At 46.6% G+C, this 20863-nt stretch overlaps 1 protein-coding gene across 6 annotated transcripts in view; it reads right to left on the bottom strand.

Moving 5' to 3' along the window:
• The window catches only part of UXS1 (UDP-glucuronate decarboxylase 1), a 96742-nt gene that overhangs the window by 58730 nt on the left and 17149 nt on the right, over positions 1–20863 (bottom strand). For 2 of the 6 annotated variants that reach the window (XM_070573344.1, XM_070573346.1), the window contains exons 2-5: positions 11064–11091; positions 9736–9784; positions 8335–8378; positions 2188–2248 (exon numbers count right to left, since the gene is read on the bottom strand). In XM_070573344.1, coding sequence (XP_070429445.1) covers positions 2188–2248; positions 8335–8378; positions 9736–9784; positions 11064–11091 — 182 coding nt within the window. Of the gene's footprint in view, positions 1–2187; positions 2249–8334; positions 8379–9735; positions 9800–10854; positions 10902–11063; positions 11092–20863 lie in introns of those variants that run through there. The other 4 variants (XM_070573343.1, XM_070573345.1, XM_008539774.2 and 1 more) reach the window with 3 other exon arrangements.

The raw sequence follows: 20863 nt of genomic DNA, 5'->3' as shown, positions 1-20863 counted from the left end.
GCTGATCCTAAAATTCACAAGGAACTGTAAGGGATCCAGAATAGTCTAAGCTATCTGGAAAAAGAAGAACAAAGTTTGAGTACTCACACTTCCCAATTCCAAAACTTCCTACAAAGCTACAGTAATCAAGACAGTGTGGTACTGGCACATGGATAAACATATAGAACAGAAATGCAAGTCTAGAAATAAATCATAAATACTTACATTTATGGTCAGTCGATTTTCAACAAGGGTCCCAAGACAACTGAACGGGGCATGATTAGTCTTTTCAACCAATGGTGCTGGACAACTGGATAGCCACATGTATAAAATGAAAGCCCCTTATCTAACACCACATACAAAAATTAACTCAAAATGAACCAGAGACCTAAATATAAGAACTAAAACTATAAAACTCTCAGGAAAAAACATGGTAAATCTTTGTGACCTTGGATTAATCAATGATTTCTTAAATAAGATAGCAAAGTATAAGGAATTAAAGAAAAAAAATAGACCAACGTTAAAAACTTTCATGTTTCAAACACCACCAAGAAAGTGAAAAGACAAACCACAGAATGGGAGAAAACATTTGCAAATCATATATCTGACAGGAAACTTGTATCTAGAATAGGCAAAGAGCTCATATAACACAATAATGAAAAGAAAGATAACCCAATTAAAAATGGGCTTAGCGTCTGAATATACATTTCTCCACAGAAGATAAAGAAATGGGAAATAAGCACATGAAAAGATGCTCAACATCATTAGCCATCACGGAAACTCGAATCAAAACCACACTGAGATACCATTTCACACCTACCAGGGGAGCTACAAACAAAAAGACAGATGACAACAAGTGTTGGTGAGGATGTGGAGAAACTAGAACCCTCACACACCACCAATGGGGACGGTTGCTATGACAAACAGTCTGGCGTTTCCTCAAAAGGTTAAACAGAGAGCTGCCATATGACCCACATGATAAACAGATAAATAAAATGTGGTCTATCCACACAACAGACTATCACTTGGCAATAAAAAGTAAGAAGTACAGACACATGCCACAAGGTGAATGAACCTTGCAAACACGCTAAGGGAAAGAAGCCAGTCACAAAAGGGCAAATATGGCATTATTCCACCTATATGAAACATCCAGAACTGTCAACTCTCTACAGACAGAAAGCAGGTTAGTGGCAGCCTAGGGCTTGGGATGTGGAAGGGCTTGGGGGAAAATGGAGAGTGACCTCTAATAGGTATGGGGTTTCTTTGTGGGGTGATGAAAATGTTCAAAAATTGGTGATGGTTGTGCAACTTTGTGAATGTACTAAACACTACTGAATTGTACACTTTAAAGGGTGAATTGTATGGTACGTAAATTATATCTCAATAAAGTTGTTACTTTTAAATGCAACAGTGCCAATCTCTTTGGACACGCTTTGCTGTGCAATGGTTGAATGGGATTCTTTCACTGGTGAACACGTGCTTATGTTTAACAAGGAGAACATTAGCCAAAGAAGCCCCCAGTGTCTTCATCAAAGTGGTCCGTGAACCAGAAGAGGTTTTAAAAATCACTGCTCTGGGAAAGTTGCACACTTCCTCAAAAAGTTATACACACTACCACACGGCCCAGTAATTCCTCTCCTAGGTATATACCCAAAGGAACCGAAAACCTGAGTCCACACAAAAACTTGTACACGTATGTTCACAGCAGCGTTAACAACAATAGCCTCAAAGAAGAAACAACCCCATTGTCCGTCAACTGAGAAACGGATAAACAAAATGTGGTACATCCATACAACGGAGTACTATTCATGAAAGAATGAAGTACTGATTCATGCTACGGCATGGATGAACCTTGGAAACATTACTCTATGTCTAAGAAATCAAAATACTATAGTCTACATATTGTGTCATCTCATTCATATGAAATGTTCAAAACAGGCAAATCCAGAGACGGAAAGTGGTTTTAGTGATTGCCAGGACCCGGCGGAGGGGGAATGGGCAATGACTGCTAAGGGGTGTGGAGCTTTTCCGGGGGTGATGAAAACATTCTGGAATTAGAATGTAGCGCTGTTGCATAACTTTGTAAACATACCATAAACCAGTGAAGTGTATATTCTATAAGGGTGATATTAATGGTAGATGAATTATACCCTATTTAAAAAGCAAGTTTCTTGATACTACAAATATTAATCAGATGTGCAAACTTACCAAAATTCTTTTACGGTCCTTTTCTGATAAAAATTTTACTGGCGGGTATTTCTGGGTGAGGCTGTATAACAGGAAGAGATTAGGAAAGAAAAAGTCAAACATCTCATGTGAGCATTTCCTTCACCCACCACCAAGACAAAGGCCAGACTTCGAACTGCTCTCGCTTGCTTCTTCTCTCCATTCCACAGGAGAGCTGCAGGAGCCAGGCCAGCACTGGCTGACGAGAATTCAAGAAACACCCTACCGCTCCTGGTTCAGAATCAAGCTAGGGACATCACTTAAGACTCCATCCCTGAGAAGGAAAAACTGAAAGATGTATAGGTGACCAGCAGGCAAAGCCAAACGCAAATAAGGGAGGGGGAGCATCCTCAAGATGCTACATTGGGGCCTGGAAGCAAGAAAGCAACTGCTTGAAGTCACTGGCCCAACGTAGAGACAGTGCCTTGCAAAAACAAGAAAAGAAGATATGAACTAAGCCCATTCCCCTGTTCAGGGCAATTTCACAATTCCCACATCCCCTTCCCAACCGGCGCCCCCGGGCAAAATGACTGGGCATCAGCACTCTGCCTCTCCGGGTCTGCTCTGAACCGATCTTAAGTCTCACTTCATCTTTCAAGGCCTCTTGCCCCCGCTGAAGGTGCCATGCGCCCCCAACCCACACTGACGTTTCAGGAGCAGGGCAGCATAAACGGCATATGGAACATCAAATGAGAGTTGATAAAGGCAGATTTAAAAGATCCATTCTTAAAGTGATTCACTTAGGAACAAAGTGCTTTAAATAAATTTGGAGAAATCAGCTTTACAGGTTTTATTTTAATTGGAGAGACGCTGGTCCAGGGACACTGTCTCCATCCCCTCCATGTCCCTGGCTGGGATACAGAAAGCACTTCCTTAATGGTTGCCGAACTGAACAGAGTATGACAGGTCATCAGACAGAAGCCCTGAAGCAGGTGTTTCTCCTCTCGTGAAAGAGCGGAAGCACACTTAAACTGGAGCTTGAGCAGGAAGGCCTGCTTTCACAACGCACACCAATTCCTCTCCTGAGAGCTTCCAGATTCTCAAAAGGCCAAGACCCCCTCACAGACTACAAAACAGAGGCAGGCAGGTGGGAGAGGCTGAGTGGATGGCTGAGCATCCTGGCCTTCCCCCATGTTAGTTCTGTGATCCCGGAGTAAGACCCCCAAGAGCTCTGTGCACCTCAGAGCCTCCTGCTCTGTTAGGGGTACCAACAGCACCTCCCCCAGGGGCTACCTCCCCCAGGGGCTGCCCTGGCAGGGACTGTCTTTAGCACAGGCCACCATGGTAAGTGCTTATGTGGCTGTGAAGCAGGGGAGGTTCCGTCTTCAGTCAGAGCAAGACTGGAGGCCTCGAGGGAGCCTGGCAGATGCCCTGTTTGCAAGGTGACACTTTGTGTCACTCTGAGTACTTCCTCGATTACTCAGCTGGAGGACGGCAAAGTAAATCTGAGCTCTGGCCGCACACACCCTACACAGATGCCCTATTTCCTCCGCCCCCGAGCGCCCACCTCCACCCTCCAGCCTCAATCCCGAGTCCGCATCCAGCCCCAATCCCGAGCCGCATCCAGCCCCAGGGCACAACTGAAACGTCTCTCCCTTGCAGCCCGACCCTCTCTACCCTCCCAGTGGCGCCCACGAGCCCCCTTCTCTTCCAGGCTGTAGCAGAAAACGTCGCCGCCAACCCTGACTCGTCCCCTTCCTTCACTCACGGTGGAGGTTCACCCTCTCCCGTCCGTGAGGTTTCTGACAGAGTGTCATAGGGAGACGGGATCACAGCTGAGCACTGGGAAAGAAGTGGAGGGAGAGGGAGCAGCAAGGAGCAGCGGCACAGGACCAAGGCGTGTGCATCCCGAGGGAGCGCAATGCAGCCACCGAGACAAACTCTAGTCCACGTCATTAGCTTAGAACAGCACCTGTCTGAAAGGTTAATGAAATCTGATATGCTGTTTACACCACGAGGAACACAGCAAACGGTTTGCTTACAATAAATATAGTTACAAAGAAATAAAACTGAAGGAAAAACATAATTGCCCAACACACAGTTACATGTGTAGGATGGACTAAAAAAGCCACTTCCGACACTGAGCACCAAAACGAGTAATGTAAGAACAAAACACTGGCTGGACTTCTTGCTCTGTTTCTCTTCAATATGCAGCAACCGAGTTTCAGATTTCATATGTATGATCAAGTTATTAGATGTTAAAAAAATGATCCGATAGGCGGCTGGGCCCGTGGCCTAGTGGTTAACTTTAGGGTGCTCTGCGTCGGCGGCCTGGGTTCAGATCCCAGGCACAGACCTACACCACTCATCAGCAGCCATGCTGTGGGGGCATCCCACATACCAAAAAGAGGAAGACTGGCACAGATGTTAGCTCAGGGCCAATCGTCCTTACCAAAAAAAAAACAAAAAAATGATGTTATAACCCTCATTCCTTCCTTTGAGACCTCAGGCACACAAAGCTGTAAGTGTGAGCAGAGGTAAAGTTCCTTCAGGGTCCTCCTCAGCAGGCACTTCTCCCTGTTTGCCATCCTGGATGACAGCTCGGGCACTGTGAGGTGACCGTGTGAGGTGGTGCTGGCTGGGCCACACCTTCAGCAGGCTGCTCAACCCTCCCAAGCCCTCCTGGGCTGACACAGCACTGGGCAAAGTGGGCAAGGGAGAGGCACAGGCTTCTTTTAAGGCCTGAAGGGGATTAAAATCCTACCCGGCACATAGGCTCATCCACGTATTCATTTATTCAGCAACATGACTGAGCAGCTATTCGATGCCCTGCCCTGAGGACACAGCAGCACACAGGGCAGAGGGAGGTCCCCGCCCGTAGCAAGCCTGCCGACCCCGCCCGTAGCAAGCCTGCATTCGGCATTTCTGAGCGCGAGAGAGAAGCAAGCCTGGGAGGCAGAATGAGTATGAACCGAACAATGGGTCTTTTCTTACCCCCCAAATTAATCCTTTAGTAATTACCTTATGCCATCCCAGACTCTAACCTTAGTGTTTAACAAAATAGCCAGAAAGAAGTACTTTTACTTAGAATTTAAATGACCACTATAACTTGCTATCTATTCAAAGAACATTTAAAGATATGAAGATGAAATTAAACAAATGGCATGTAATCAAACTATTAAGAAATGGGGATGTGATAAGGAAGAGAAAAGGCCCACATAGTCCACTTACTCAGGCTTCTGGAATGGCACCGTGCCCATTTCTTTCCCTCTATAAATACTATCTTTACCTTTGCAAAATACCAATACTTCTTTTGGGCATCTCTTTGCCCCCAAGTGACAAGCACATGAAGACAGCACATTTCCAGTTATGTGCTTATCTTGCCAGTGTCAAGATGGCTGCTTGATCATTCTCATCACACAGTCAGTCAGGACAAGTAAAACCAGACAGAGCTCCATCGATTTCCACTACAAAGTCACGTCTACACTTGACTTTCTAACTAAAACAGTAACTCGAGCTCCTCTGTCCCCCGATTTGCTCCCCAACCTGAAGAACAGAACCATTTTAGAATGACTAACTAGCAAAGCCGCCCTAGGAGGCAAATGCTTAACCTCCACCCGTTTCAAAGGCAACTCTCAGTTTGACAAGACCGAGCTACCGCTAAATTCTAACATTATATTCATACCTGTGCTTCTCCTTCTCATCTAAGAAGCACAAAGAACATCACACAAGTATCAAAGAGAATCAGATAATTCTCATATTTCGATAGATCTTGTGTGTGAGCCACTGCCCTACAGGGAATTATCTAATTGATTCACTTTTCACAACTAAATGAATCTTAGTATTTTCTAAAGAAAGTGATCGCCAGTGGACAGACTTTTTTTTTTTATAAACTCTGTGGTGAGTTATTTCCTATCATAGGCATTTTTTTTAAGACTCAGTTAAAACCTCTCAAATTATGCCAGTCATATTGAAGGCAGAATTTCTGGCTGCCATCCAATGAAATGTTACAAGCAGTATAATTTCAGTGCCAAATCATGGGAAGAATAATTTAAAGCACAAATAACAACCTTATGTTACTAACTGAATCTATTAAAAGTACTAACAACTTCTACTCTAGTAAGAGTTAAAATTAATAGTTTGCCTGACTACATATAAACTATTGAGGACAGGAAGAAAGTGAATGAACACATTTTGATCAATTTTCTCCATCCTTATTTCTCTTTGATCATTTAATGAAAACACTAAAATCAAAAAAGAAAACTGCTCTTCATTTCTTCCCTTTTACTCTGGACTTGATAAAAAACTCATACAACACTAATGTACATCACTCAAACTCATCCCAATAAAAACATTACATAAACGTTAAGGAGGGCCGGCCCCGCGGCGGAGTGGTTGAGTTCGAGCACTCTGCTTCGGTGGCCCAGGGTTCGGATCCTGGGCGAGGACATGGCACTGCTCGTTAGGCCATGTTGAGGCGGCGTCCCACATGCCACAACTAGAAGGACCCACAACTGAAAATATACAAGTATGTACTGGGGGCATTTGAGGAGAAAAAAAAAAAGCAGAAAAAAAAAAAAGAAGATTGGCAACAGTTGTTAGCTCAGGTGCCAATCTGAAAAAAAAAAACTTTAATGAATGTTTTCATTTTTCTTTTTCAAACTTCTAAAGACCTAATTTTTACTCTAGACACAACGCTTTCCAAATACACTCAAGGAAACATTCCAGTGCCTAACACTCAATTTCGAGAGAGAACGTGTGGAACAGAGCCAACAGAGCCACAGCCGGGGCGGGTGGGGGTGGGGCCACCAAGACAGAGGCTGAGGAGGAATCTTCTTCTGATTCAAATGCAAGTTTCCACCATATTATACAATTCTTCCCTTGCAGCCACTTTACCTGGACTCAATTCTGAAAACTTCCTGATGCAGTTTGGTGCAAAGGCAAATAAATGACCAAACATGGCGTCTCACAGGCTCCATGTCCTTAACTTCTTATGGTACTTACATACATTTGACAAGAACGAGCTACCGCTAAATTCTTTAACATTATATTCATATTTGTGCTTCTCTGTCTCATTTAAAAAGCACAAAGAACATCTCAAAAGTATCAAAGAGAATCACATAATTCTCATATTTCAAGAGATCCTGTGTGTGAGCCATTGCCTTATAGGGAAGTTATCTAATGATTCACTTTTCTTTTCACAAATAAATGAATATTATTATTCTCTAAAGAAAACAATTGCCAGTGGACAGATTTTTTTTTTTTTTTTTTGACTAAAATAAAGTCTAGGTTTTAGGCCCTCCAAACTGCTTTCTCATTTTGGAAACAATTCTCCTAAACTAATCAACAGATGCTGGAAACCACCTGGCTGCGCGTGCAGATGTGAGAGGGAGGAGGGCTCGGCCTCCAGGTGTATGCAATGAATTCTCGGAACTGAGAAACTCACGGGGTGGAGAGAAGGAAGACTCCAACAGACCTAGATCTTCTTGCAATGTTCTCACCAGGGGGCTATTAAACTCAAATGGGGGAAAACAAAAACATTTATGCGGACATTTATTTAGATCCTTGTAGTCTGTAGAAATCAAACTGGCAGAGGATGTAAGAGGAAGGACTTTTAACATAGGATCTGTGGCTGGGCTTCAGGAAGGCCCTTGAAAAAATAAATTGATTAAAATAAATATTTTTTTCTGGAGCAAATCTGTAGCCTTCATCAAAAGTAGTTCTTAATGGCAAAAGACCAACCAAAGTGGGGCTGGCCCCGTGGCCGAGTGGTTAAGTTCGCGCGCTCCGCTGCAGGCGGCCCAGTGTTTCGTTGGTTCGAATCCTGGGCGCGGACATGACACTGCTCGTCAAACCACGCTGAGGCAGCGTCCCACATGCCACAACTATGAAGGACCCACAACGAAGAATATACAACTATGTACTGGGGAGCTTTGGGGAGAAAAAGGAAAAAAATAAAATCTTTAAAAAAAAGACCAACCAAAGTAAGGTTTAAAAACACTGCATCCAAATTTTAGTGTAAAAATTTACCTTCTCAAGGAAAAGTTCTTATCTCAAGCACACCCTATATATTTCACATTATGGAATTAATTACTCAATTGTGATGAACTTATATCCTAGTCACTGACCTTAGAAGGTCAATATCTTATATAAGTATCTTCCTAAACTCAAAACAAAAAGTATACATACCTTTTTTCTAAATCTCTGATTTTCTCTCTTAGTGGTTCAACCATCTAAAAAAAATAACCAAAATCAGTTTTAAAGCAAAACACAGTCTCCTGCCACTTTCACCCCGCTCTGATATTCCAAATAGGCATGAAATAATGCAACACACATTTTAATTACTTCTACAGTTCACTTCCAATTTGAAATTACGTTATAACACTTCAATCACAATTCTAGAACAGAGAATGATAAACAGCATGTTATAACTCTTACTCCACAGGTGCCTAGATCCTTGAGAAAATTAACCTTTTTACTTTCCCATCTTACTATGAGCAAGGTTAAAGGTGGTTCAGGCTCATAAAAACAGGCAGAGGAACAGCACTGGTTTTTTTCCAGGAACTAAAGAATCTCCTAAACGCTGTCCACAAAGTTGATCCCCAGGTTTCTCCCTGTTGTCAGCTCCAGCACATGACTGCACACACCCAGCTGTGTTGACCCCCTGAGCTTGGACAGAAGGACAAGAGCAATCCAAGGGCCTCCCCATGACTCTAGCATGTGCCTTCAAATCGAAATGCGTACCTCCCCATCCCCCTCCACAGCCCATGTGACAACAGTCTATCTACAGCTATATTTATTTAACGAAAACCTAAGCAATTGTTTTAAAATAGGAGGAGTAGCACCACTCAGAGGAGCTGGCTTTCGGTGAGGTGTGTGGCTCCCCATCCGGGCACACACTCTCTTTAGGCTCCTCCAGTCCCAGCATCCGAGTGAGGCCCTCTTCCCTCTTCACTTTCAGCATCTACTCAGGTGAGTGGATGTTGGCACTTGCCTCCATCCCTGGTAAAGGTAATCACTTCCCTTTCTCTAAGAAATTCTGGAAAGGCTCATTAGAAAAGTCACATAAAAGTTTAAATCCAGGGGCCGGCCCGTGGCCCAATGGCTGGGTTGGTGCGCTCCGCTCTGGTGGCCCAAGGATTCACCGGTCGGATCCTGGGCGCGGACATGGCCCCGCTGGTCAGGCCATGCTGAGGCGGCGTCCACATAGCACAACCAGAAGGACCTACAACTAGAATCTACAGCTATGTACTGGGGGGCTTTGGAAAGAAGAAAAACAAAAGAAGATCGTAAACAGTTGTTAGCTCAGGTGTCGATCTCTCAAAACAAAAGTTTAAATTCGTTTTGCTTTTAGGTCAGAATTTGTTTTGACCCCTCACATCTTTACAAAACGGACAAATGCTGACACAGAGATGCATCAACAGTGTAACAAATGGAAAGTCTCCTTTAATTAAGGGAATAATTTTTCAAGACACGCTTTCAAAATCACAGAGCAGCACAAAGCTGCCACAATAAAGACACCAGCAGAAGCAAAGGAACTGACGTTGACAAACAGAAGAAACAGAAGCAGAATATGGAAAAGAGACTCACCTCTTCAATCTTGCTTTCAATTTTCAGTTCATCATGTTCCTGGATAGACCTGTTGAGAAGAAAGCTACAAAACTGAGACCAGGCGAAAGGCTTTGGGACTTCAAGATTCAGCTCTGACAAATCCCCACACAAACCGAAGGCTCCAGGCCAGGCCCTCTCCTTCCCAAGTGCCAGTTCCCTCCAGAAGGGGGTGCTCCGGAGGCCCCCCAGACAACTGGGCAGAGGAGGGCTCCTGGAACCCGCCTCACAGGTTCCCTGCCCCCTGAGGGTTGCTTCTAGTAAACTAAAACAATCTCACTTTCACGTTACACCCAACCCGGGGTTTTAAATTAGAGGCAGGAAGTGTGTCTATAGGAGTTCAAGCCTGTCTGCTGGGCTTTCCCGGGGATTTAATGCAAAATGCAGTTTTTCCAAGTAAAAAACAGAGCTCCTTTAAAAGGGATGTGAGCACCGCACGGAGCCAGACACAGAAGCCTTTGTCAGGAGGCGGCAGGAATCAGATCCCCACGCCCCACCCGCCTTGCAAGACCAACCCCGAGGGAAGAGCCTGCTGGGGCCCAGCACCCTCTCCCCTGTGGCTCGTGTAGCATTGAACTTCCCACCCAACCCAAGCACCACAGTCCTGATCGTTCTTATTTTATTCCCACTACCAAGAAATATAAAGTGGAACAAACTTTTCTTTAAAGGTAAAACTGGACTAACTCAACCAAATTTGTTTCTTCAATGGAATGCTTGTTACTTTCTGATTGTTTTTTCTTAGAACATTAACACAAGGATTTTACTTTTACAAGTGTCTCTCCTGCCCTGTCAAGCAGCATGAATAATGCACACTCAGGCCAGACGGGTCCTCGAGCCCCCCTCAGAGTTAGACCACTGGTCTGAGCATCCACTGGTCTGCTCCCCGGGGCCGGCCACCACGGCCTCCCTAACACAGTGCCCTTCTCAAGGCTTTGGAAACCCCCTACTTTGTGCCTGCTCAAGCCACCCAGAAGGCCATTTACATCTTAGTGGTGAGAAAGCTAGGGTCACCCCTCTACTGTCCACAAAAGGAGGGAAGGGCCCCTGAGGTGGGCAACGCAGAGCAGTCAGCCACTGCTGCATCGAGACTTATCTTTACACCTGGGCTTTACTTGGGTAAATGTTAAAGTCAGCTCATTCTTCAAGAATATTCCTAGGAGAAAAGACACAGCCCAGATGTGTGAATAGCAAAAAGCTCAGTTTCCTTTTTAAAATATTCTTATTAACCCACAAAATCAATGGTGCACATCTAACTACTGAAATGTATCGATAAATTCAAACACAATATTCAAGTTATCAAAAACAATTACCTCATATTAACGAAGTTGCCCCAAACGGCTGTAAGGGAAAGAACAAAAAAAGTCACTATGTAAGCTCATGACATTCAAGGGTTCCAACCAACACAATTTTAATTTTTAGCCAACATTTTAAAGTTCATTAGGAAAACTAAATTATAGGGGGTCTGGCTCCGTGGCTGTGGTTAAGTTTGCGCGCTCTGCTGTGGCAGCCCAGGGTTCGGATCCTGGGCGCAGACATGGCACCACTTGTCAGGCCATGTTGAGGTGGTGTCCCACATCCCACAACTATAAAGACCTGCAATTAGGATATACAACTGTGTACAGGGGGCGGGGTTTGAGAAGATAAAGCAGGAAAAAAAAAAGAAGATTGGCAAGAGTTGTTAGCTCAGGTGCCAATCTTTAGGGAAAAAAAAGAAAACTAAATTATAGCTCATGAAGACAATAAACGGCACACTTTTAAAGTATTAAGTCTTACAAAAAGTAAGGGAGACACGATCCTATATATCCCTCTAACTTTGGAAGATCTCTTTGGAGGTTTGGAGTTCAACTGTGTGTGTGTTGAGAAAGCTATGTCCCCAACTTTTGTTTGAGGAAGAGCCAGTCACAGAATCAAAGAACTCGTGCCTGAAAGAGAGCCTAGGGTTCAGCTCAACCTTTCCCTTTAAATCTTGACGAAATCAAAACCCAGACAAGTCCAGTCAGGGCCTGACATCGTGGCTTAACTTCAACTGGAGTCCCGCTTTCTCAGTACAGTCAGATTGCCCTGGTCTTGCACTTCTTGTCTGCTGTCGGCCTCCTTGATCGCAGACATCTGGACGGTGGGTTATCCTGCATACAGCTGGTGTTCAATAAATCAGCCCAGCTGCGACAGTGAAACTGCACCATGGATGACTTTAAAAACCTAAGACTGGAGCATGAGTAGCCACTTAAAGTGACCGAACGGAGGGTTACTTCACAAAGAAGCCTTTGCTGTGAGCAAGGGTCCTCATGTTTGGTTTGGTGCACATTCCTCTTTGGCCCTGAGGTACTCAGTCTCCAAATGCTAAACACCTCCTAAGGGCCAGGTGCTCCTGCAGGTGACTGCAAATATTAAACAAGAACCTGACTACCCCTCAACCTTGTTCCAACACAGACACAGACGAAAAGAAGTTAATCTTGTTAATTTGCTGTTTTCTTGTTTAACCTAAGGAGCGACTAAGGGTCACAAGGATTTATCAGTTTCTTTTGCAGAAAAAAAAGAATGCCTTCAAGGAAGTTACGACCACCAAGTAACCAGCCCCCAGCTGCCATGACGCCCAGAAGTCCAACTGCCCAAGGGCTTATCTGGAGTGAAAGAAACATGGATTTCCCCCTTGTTTCTCCAAAACTCCTCCTCCCAAGCCCCTTAGCTCTATAAAGGCCCCTGCTTTCTTCTCTTGTTAAGGTGAATTTGAGAGAACCTATCCTCCTGCCTTCTCGTTTTGGCCAATTCTAGCAAACCTTTCTCCATCTGCAAGCACCATGTTTCAGTGATGGGCTTACTGCACACCAGACACGTGACCTTGAGATTAAGAGGTTCATATCACTCTTAGGTGCTTCCAGGTGCTGGGGAAAGACAGGGAACAAACACAAACGCCCTCTTGTCCCAGGCTGGCGATTTTGTGAGCTTGGGAAGTCCCGACATTAAGATCTGCTCCCAGGCACCTTGTCACTGTGATCCTCAGGTACACAGGAGGGGTTTCATTAATGTGTAGTGACTAAGACTCAGTGTCCAAAATCTCGCCCCAGCAAGAAATTCCCATCGTTAAGAAGGGAGACGTTGTTGATTCCATAAAAGCCTATCCCTCTTCAAATAGAGGAGGAAACTATGATAGAAAAGATAGCAGTAACTGACTAAACAAAAGTGGCAAGAAATGGGAGAAATTAAAATAAAGCCTTACTATACTCATTATTCATTAAAGAAACAAAGAATGTTTATACCTTTGGACCATGAGATCTTACTTTTGAGTACTATCGTCAGGAAATAAGCATATATACAGGAAAGCTGCCTTCACAAATCAGGGTCTTATTTATAATTAAAGAAAAAAAGACGGGAATAAACCAAAATCTCCAACAATTGGGAGCTGCTATATAAATTACGATGCAGCCATTCAATGAAATCAGAAGGCCATAAATACGACTATGGAACTACGCTGTATCATGATAATGCAGTGACCACAGCTCCAGATGAACACGCGTATATGCAGTATGACTCCTGCTGCTAAAAATACACAAAAAAGACAAGACTGTGTGAAAATGCCAAAACATTGAGTTTAAATGGCGACCAAGGTAATTGTTTATTTGTCCTTGTATTTATGTGCATAGCTTGCTTTTCACAAAGGAGAACAAAGATGTTTAAACCCTTGCTAAACTCCTGCTCTCGGCCTCTTTCTAGACAATATGTGAACATCTGGGTCAGTCCTTAGCTCACACACCAGGCGTTGTAGCCACTAAAACAGAGCCCCCCAAAGATGGGTGATGAACCAGGAGCTCCCAGACCCCACGGGCACTTTCCTTTACTGTGGTCTCAAATGAACACACTGTCTCATTTTGGCTTTAGGAGGCTGTGCCTGTTAAAATGCACCAGGAAGCGTCCTTCTCTTTCTATACTATGGAACAGCACGGAGAGAACTATCCACTCCTTCAGGTGCTTTCTGGGTGGTTAGCGCCTTCTGACAACCTTTTCAAATCATTCCATGGTTATCATTTTATTCAGCTTTTTCCTTTTTAACTTCTTGAGTCAGTTTAGGGTGTCTATTTTGGAGAGATTCCTCGATCCTTCTACCATCACTTAGACCACTTCAGAGCACGGAGGGCTGCCGCCTCCCCTCCTGGACACTGTGTCTTTCTTGGAAGTAAAGACACCACGGTCTCCTGAGTCATCGCTCCTCTCCCACTGGCCCTGCTTAAGCATCTCTCCCTTGGGAAGTGGGTGAGGGCCCTGGGACCTGCCCCGGGGAATGAAGCCCCGAGTCACAGCTTCACCAGCCCTTACAAAGGGACAAAATGGTTATAGGCGGATAATGCCCAAACCTACTTGTGTGGCTCAGACCTCTTCGACTGCCCTCCACAGCTGGAAATGCACCCTCCTCTCCAACTGGCTGCTCTTTCCGGTTCACCCCAGAGCTTCAGGAGCCCCTCCTCCTCATCAATCAGCCCCCCACAGCAGCCCCTCCACGGACTCTCCACGCTCCCAATCCTTCAGCACCTGCTGCAGAGGGTCGCCTGGCCAGAAGCGCACTCACACCGCCCCTGAGCACCCCATCCCCAGGAGAGCCCCCTCAACACCCTTGCCCCGGGGACACTGTGGCTCCGTGCTGCCATGGCGCCCGCGACACACTACTGTTTCTCGGCGGCCGCAGGCAGGCTGCCCTGCAAGACCAGGGGTTTTCTCGTTCACACCTACAGCACCAAACACAGGGGGCCCAGTGACCAACATTAGCTGAATGGAGGTCAAGGAACGGCTTCACTTTCTTACATTTATCCCGTGCTTAGTAGTTTTTATCTTCAGAAGTGTTAACAACAGTTAATCTTTAAAATGTTTTTATGTCAAGTGTTTTGGGCTTTCTTTTAAATTCTCAAAAGCTCCACCTGCTTTACTTTGGGGAGTGACAAGGACTCAGCACCTGGCACAGACCAGACACTCCGGCAGCAGGAAGGCCCGGCAACACCGCAGACTCATCCGGGGAGAACGCGGCGATTTCCAGCAGGCGCGGAGCCCTGCTCCTGGTGCTCTGTGGAGGGAAGCCCGGACTGCTGCGGGGCATGGTGTTTAAAAGCCCAACGGGATTTAAAATCAACGTTGCTTTTAGAATTTTGCAACCTGCTTGTTAATTTGACCCACCTTACTCAAAAGGATAGCTAGGAATTATTAATAGATGTACTCTATAAATAAAGGAACTAACAAAACTAAATTAAATCTATTACCTATAATACAAGGAATCAATATTAAGAAAAGCAAGTATAAAAGAAAAAACATAGTCAATCACTGTTACTGACAAAGGGCGTAAAACCAAATTCCCTCACACAGCTCTCAAGACAATTTATTCTAATTTTTAACATAAATTTTAAAAATACTTTGTATGCAAACTGAGGCACACCGATTTTACAATTCTCATTATGTCTGTGTCTACACTTCATGCTATGCAGGGAAACCCAGTTCAAGAAAATCACAGAGAAGGGCCAGCCCTGTGGCCTAGCAGTTAAGCTTGCCATGCTCTACTTCAGCGGTCTGGGTGTGGTTCCTGGGCACAGACCCACACTGCTCTGTTAGCGGCCATGCTGTGCCAGTGGCCCACATACTAAAAAACAGGGGAAGATTGGCATGGATGTTAGCCAGGATGAACCTTCCTCACACACACACACATAAAATCACAGAGAAATTTTCACTTAGGGCAAAAAATGGAGTCATTTTAAAGAGTATGATTTAAAATGACTGTCCTTTTCCAATGAAGAAAATATTAAAATGCTAACCACTCTGTCATAGTCTCTACTAGGCTAACTTGGTTTCATAAATATTAATCAGCTATTACTTGAGGGAAATCTTTTTAGAACACAATTTCTCAATCTGAAGTCTGTGGGTCTCCATGGAGTCACGAACAAGTTTCAGGAAGTCCAGAGGGGGAAAAATCCTTGAAAGTCCACATAAAATTGTATGTCCATAGCTTTCAAAAATCCTCCAAAGAATTCAAGACCCCAAACAGGTGAAGAACCACCATTCACAATCCTTAAAAGCGTGGAGTTGTAAGAGGCGCATTTGTTTTAGAATAGGGATAAATTCAGTCCCGGAATGCTGGGCACAGAGAAAGTGCAGATCCTTCACCAGGAGCCCTGTTACCCTATTCCATGCACTGTTATCATCCTGGATCAGAGAGAACTACCATTTCCACCTCACACCTGTACACTTTATTAAATGGCTGCAATACAGTTTAGCAGGTTTTTATCAGACATTCTGATGAGCATTTTAACATGAAAGCACATGGACTTTCATCCTCAGTCCTGGGAAGAAGCATGAAGTAACCCTGCCCTCCATGTGGGCACACGCCTGTGTAACATGCTATAACAGGAAAGCCTGCAGGCAAGCATGGACAACAAGACAGCCCACAGGCCGGTGTGCCGTGGGCTCACCAACGTGGCTTAACGAGATCAGACAGTGTCAACTGCCAGGTAGGATTTGCATCCTTTTTTCCGTGTTTCCTAAAATCCTTCCTCACTCATCCACCAGCCATGCATCCAGCAAAGCTGGTGTCTACAGATGCATGGAGAGGTAAGACTGTGCAGAAAACTTCATGCCTCTGGTAGGCAATGTGTGCATGACATACAGGGAGGACCAAGAGAAGAGGGCCAGAGACGGAGTCCCAAAGGAGGCAAGACCCAGCTGACAAGAAGCAGGAGGGGTCCACCTGGGACCAGAGGGCAAACAGCCTGACCCAACTCGTGCAGAAAGTGGAGCACCAGGCACCTGCAAGACCCTGGGAACTTACCCAGATCACAAAGACTCAGTCCCGCAGGACAGGGCAGAGGGAGAAGTGGCATGCCCGCAGAGCACAGTCACCAGAGTAAAGGCAGGTCTCTTTTCTAAAATGCAGACATCTATTTACTGAGCCTCTGCCACAGCCAAGCAACACGTGAGGCAGGGTAGCAAAGGCTCCTATGCCTGGTGCCCTGTAGACTAAAGGCTCTGCAGGACCTAACAGTGACTGAAAATGGGGTTGGGGTGAGTGGGGTGTGAGGGATATCTGCATTCTCCAGTCTCCACGGATAAAATCCAGCTTCCCAGGGCCTGCAAGGCCCCAAACGGTCTGCACTTCAGACCTCCTGAAGCCGAACCTCTGTGCAGGGATGGGGCATCACACTTGTCAAGTGCCCCAGGTGAACCTGGCCGCTGGGGAAGGTGGAGAGCCTCCACGCTAAGGGACCTCAAGACTGTCACAGCCACATCTCACCTATTGCCCACCTCTCTGTCCTTATAGTCCAGGATCAAGACATACCTGTCCCATGTAATTTCTCCAATTTGCCAAGTCTGTTCCTGCCTCAGGGCCTTTGCACTTCCTCCAAACAACCTCTTCATCTGCCTCCCTCTCTCTGTTCATCCAGGTCTCAAAAGACCAGGTAGCTACCTCAAAAGCTACCTTTCAAAGAGATCTTCTAACCAATCTCTCTGGAACAGCACCCCCACCCCCAGTCCTCTTCCTTCCCCCCCACACTCAGCCTGCTTTCTTTGTCTGAAAACAGCATTTATCACTAGCTAATATATCTACTTATCTACGAGTCTGTTTTCTGTCTAATTCCCTCCAAGAAAACGTAAGCTCCAAGCGGACAAAGATTTTCTGTTTGGTTCACTGCTGTCATTTATGGCATTGAGATACACGCACGTAACATGTGCTCACAGACACCTGCTGAAAGAATGCACAATGGAATCTCTCCCAAATGACTGGGAGTCGCCGCTCTCAGGCAGGAGTCGGCACCTCTTCTCTGCAACGGGACACAGAGGACACAGTTCAGGCCTTGTAGGCCATTCAACCTCTGGAGCAGCTACTCGACGCCGCCACTGCAGGCTGACATGGTCATAGGTGACCTGTAAGAGCACAGCTGTGCTCCCACACAACTCTGTTCAAGGACGCTGAGAGCTGAACTTCATGTCATGAAATTCCATTCTTTTTTTTACTTTTTTCAACTATTTAAAAATAATTAAAACTTCCTTAGCTCAAGAGTGGGCTGGATTTGGCCTCTGGGTCATAGTTTGCCATCCCAGCTCTAAGAGACAGCAGAATGAGGCGGCGCAATCGCAGCCCAGGGAGTTCTTGTCCTCAAGTGCCAAAGAGCCAACAGCCACCCACATATAACACACAGCAGAGAAGCAAAGGCTGCAGCCGCCCCAGCCCTCGGCGCGGAGAGGAAGAGGCAGGACAGTGAGCCCCGTGGATGGGCGGGGAATGTCTGCCAGGCTCTGAGGGAGAGGCCCCTGGAGGGTAGGGGAGGGGGCAAGGCCAGCAGAGGCCCCTGGACCGCAAGTGAGGCTGAAAGGGAGGGATGGGCCAGGACCGCTGTGTTCTTAACAAGCTCCCAGGGGATTCTGTTAATGAGCCAAATACAGACGCCACTGTTTCACCTTTTGTAGTATCCCAAGACAGCCGGGTTCTGGCTGCTAGGGAATCAGCCACCACTCAGTGTGATGAAGGGCAGCTTGTGTTTCAGCATCGCAGGAAGCAGGCAGGTGAGCAGCACATGGGCAAGGGAGAAGGTGGGGAGAGAGAAGAAGGCAGAGGCAGGCCTCGGGAGGGTCTCAGGCCAGGTGGTGTATCAGGGTGAGGTGGGAGAGGCCAGGCGGGGTTGTGACACAGGTGAAGTCACAAGACAAGAACACCAGAGATGGAGGGCAGCTGGCAGAGGGGATAATGGTCTGGGATATGCACACGCTCACTTCGAGGCATCCTCCGGTGACCCAGGAAAAAGACGTCTAACAGGAGAGTAGAAACGGAGGCCAGAAGCCTCTGTGCACCCTGGCTATGCACGCTGGAGGTGCAGGTGGGGACCCGTGAGGCTAGCAGGGCGAAGGCTCATTAAACCAGCGCTGACCTCTGCATCCAGCCAGGTGGAGGCCAAGCCCTGGGGGATCTCAGGATAGGGAGTGCAGCAACATCAGTGCTCTAACATTTACCCCACGCGGGCCTTCCAGGCTCTGCTGTTCTAACCACAAGGTCATGTTACTACCTCCCCTTCACAGCCCAAGACCAGAGCCAAAAGGAGTAGCATGTGACTTGCTCAAGGTCACACAGCCACACCTGGGCCAAGACTTCCAAGTGTGAGCCTCATTCCAAGGCGTGTGCGGCCTGCCCAGGGCTCCAGAGTCATGCCCATCTCCATGCAAAAAAGGCATCTTGTTTTTCCCAATCTTGTCCTCTAAGGGAATCCCCTACCCTCAGAGGCTGTGTGTGACATGAGCTCAGACCAGAACTGAGCAACATTAACCTCAGAACACCCTTGGGGGCGGGGCGGACAAAGCCCTCAGAATGCTGAAGACACTCCACATTTCGGAGTGAAGGGCAATTCCGCCTTCCACTTCTGAGGTCAAGAACACTTTAATTTAGAGAGGTATTCAAAACAGAAACCCTGTACAAACACAGGCACCCTGAGCTCATCTAAAATGACTATTATTTGCAGAGAAAGTTCCAGGAATGCTAAAGTATGACGCAGCTGCACGCGTTCTGCTGTGACTCTGTTTACTGTTCTTCTCGAGATTTTCTAAGCGTTAATCGCAACAAAACGCCTCCACTGAGCTATGACTCGGTTTTCCTGCCAAGTGCTCGCTGAGAAGCTGTACAGTGTCATTGTGCGTTTTACAGAAAGGGGACCCTCCCTGGGAGCACTTTTAAACCTGGTCAGAAAATTCTTTGGCCTCCCATCAGGAGGCGGGGTGTCTGTGTCCTTCCCTCGAATCTGAATCCAGCGGACTTGTGACTGCTGTGAACACAGGGAAGAGCAGAAGTGACACTGTGACTATGGAGCTGGTCATTAACAGGGTGCATTTCCACCTCGTTTGCTGGGACGCTGACTCCTGGAGCCCTGGGCCTGTGGAAGAAGTGTGGCCACCCCGAGCCTAAACAGGCCACCACAGGGCCTCTGACAGCCGGTCCTGGCCGAGCCTTCCTCAGGGGACAGACTTGCCCATGAGGAAACTATCTGGAAGTGGATCCTCCAGCCTTAGCTGTGACTCATCCAACTGAAGTCCCAGACGCCACGAAACAGAGAACAGCCATCCCCATTCAAACTGCCGACCCACAGAACCCGTAAGCATAATAAACGGTTGCTGCTCTATACCAGAGTTTTGAAGCAGTTGGTTAAGCAGAAAACAGAACCCGAACCAGAGAATACAGACGGGTATGGCCCCACCCCTTTATCTCCCGATGTCCCCATATTCCCAGGGCAGCCTGAATCGCCCAGGATACGGGGCCAGAGGCAACTCCTTCCCACCCAGCACGTTCCCTGCAAGTGTAGAGCACCCTTCCTCTGTCAAGGACAGCTTTGCACAGAATGTCACCTGGGGGAAAGTGGGGATCAAGGCTGAAGTCCTGGGGAAATCCCACCACCCCGGTCACCCATGCTGCCTCCCTCCATCTGAACAAAATACGAAACGCACCTGGGAAAAGTGCCCCATGCTCACCACCCACGACCCGACAATTCTAGGCCTGGAAGAGAGCAAATATTTGACTCACCTTGGGTAAAGTCTGAGAGTATATAACTGAAATGTTTTCAAAGCAGGTAAGAATATGAATGATTCTTGTGACAAGAAAAGCACCAAAAGATTTGTTTAAATGGATCAGAAGGTTCAAGTTAGCAGATATTACTATTTTTAATTCTTCAAATAAGAAAGGGGATGCACAGAAGTGAGGGAGCACCCCAGCCTCCAGTTCCCACTAAAGAATGAGCTGCTAAGGGCCAGGCAGCAATAACACACCAGAGAGCAGCGGGCCCTGAAAGGGGCCCCCTGGCACCCCCTAACCCGAAGGAGCGAACCCCAAACCCCAAATCCTGCCCAGCCTCCTGGCCTGCGTCCACCCTAAGTGGTTGAACAGGATGAAAATCGTCCCAGATCAAAGGGCTACCTGGGGCCCCGAGCAGCCTCAGCAGACGCCCTGCCCTGCCACGCCGCCCTGCTCCGGGCCCTCCCCGAGGAGAGAAGTAGAAGCAGGCGCGACAGCCGTGCTTTCAGCTCCCTGTGTCCCAGTGGCCGTCCCCAGCTTCAGCCATGAAGCACGGGCCAAGTGACTCATACCTCCCCACAGGCTTACCTC

Source organism: Equus przewalskii, chromosome 14 (assembly GCF_037783145.1).
Source record: "Equus przewalskii isolate Varuska chromosome 14, EquPr2, whole genome shotgun sequence".
NCBI classification, from domain to species: Eukaryota; Metazoa; Chordata; class Mammalia; order Perissodactyla; family Equidae; genus Equus; species Equus przewalskii.
Note: the sequence above shows the minus strand (reverse complement) of the source record. Positions and strands in the feature narration are given on the sequence as shown.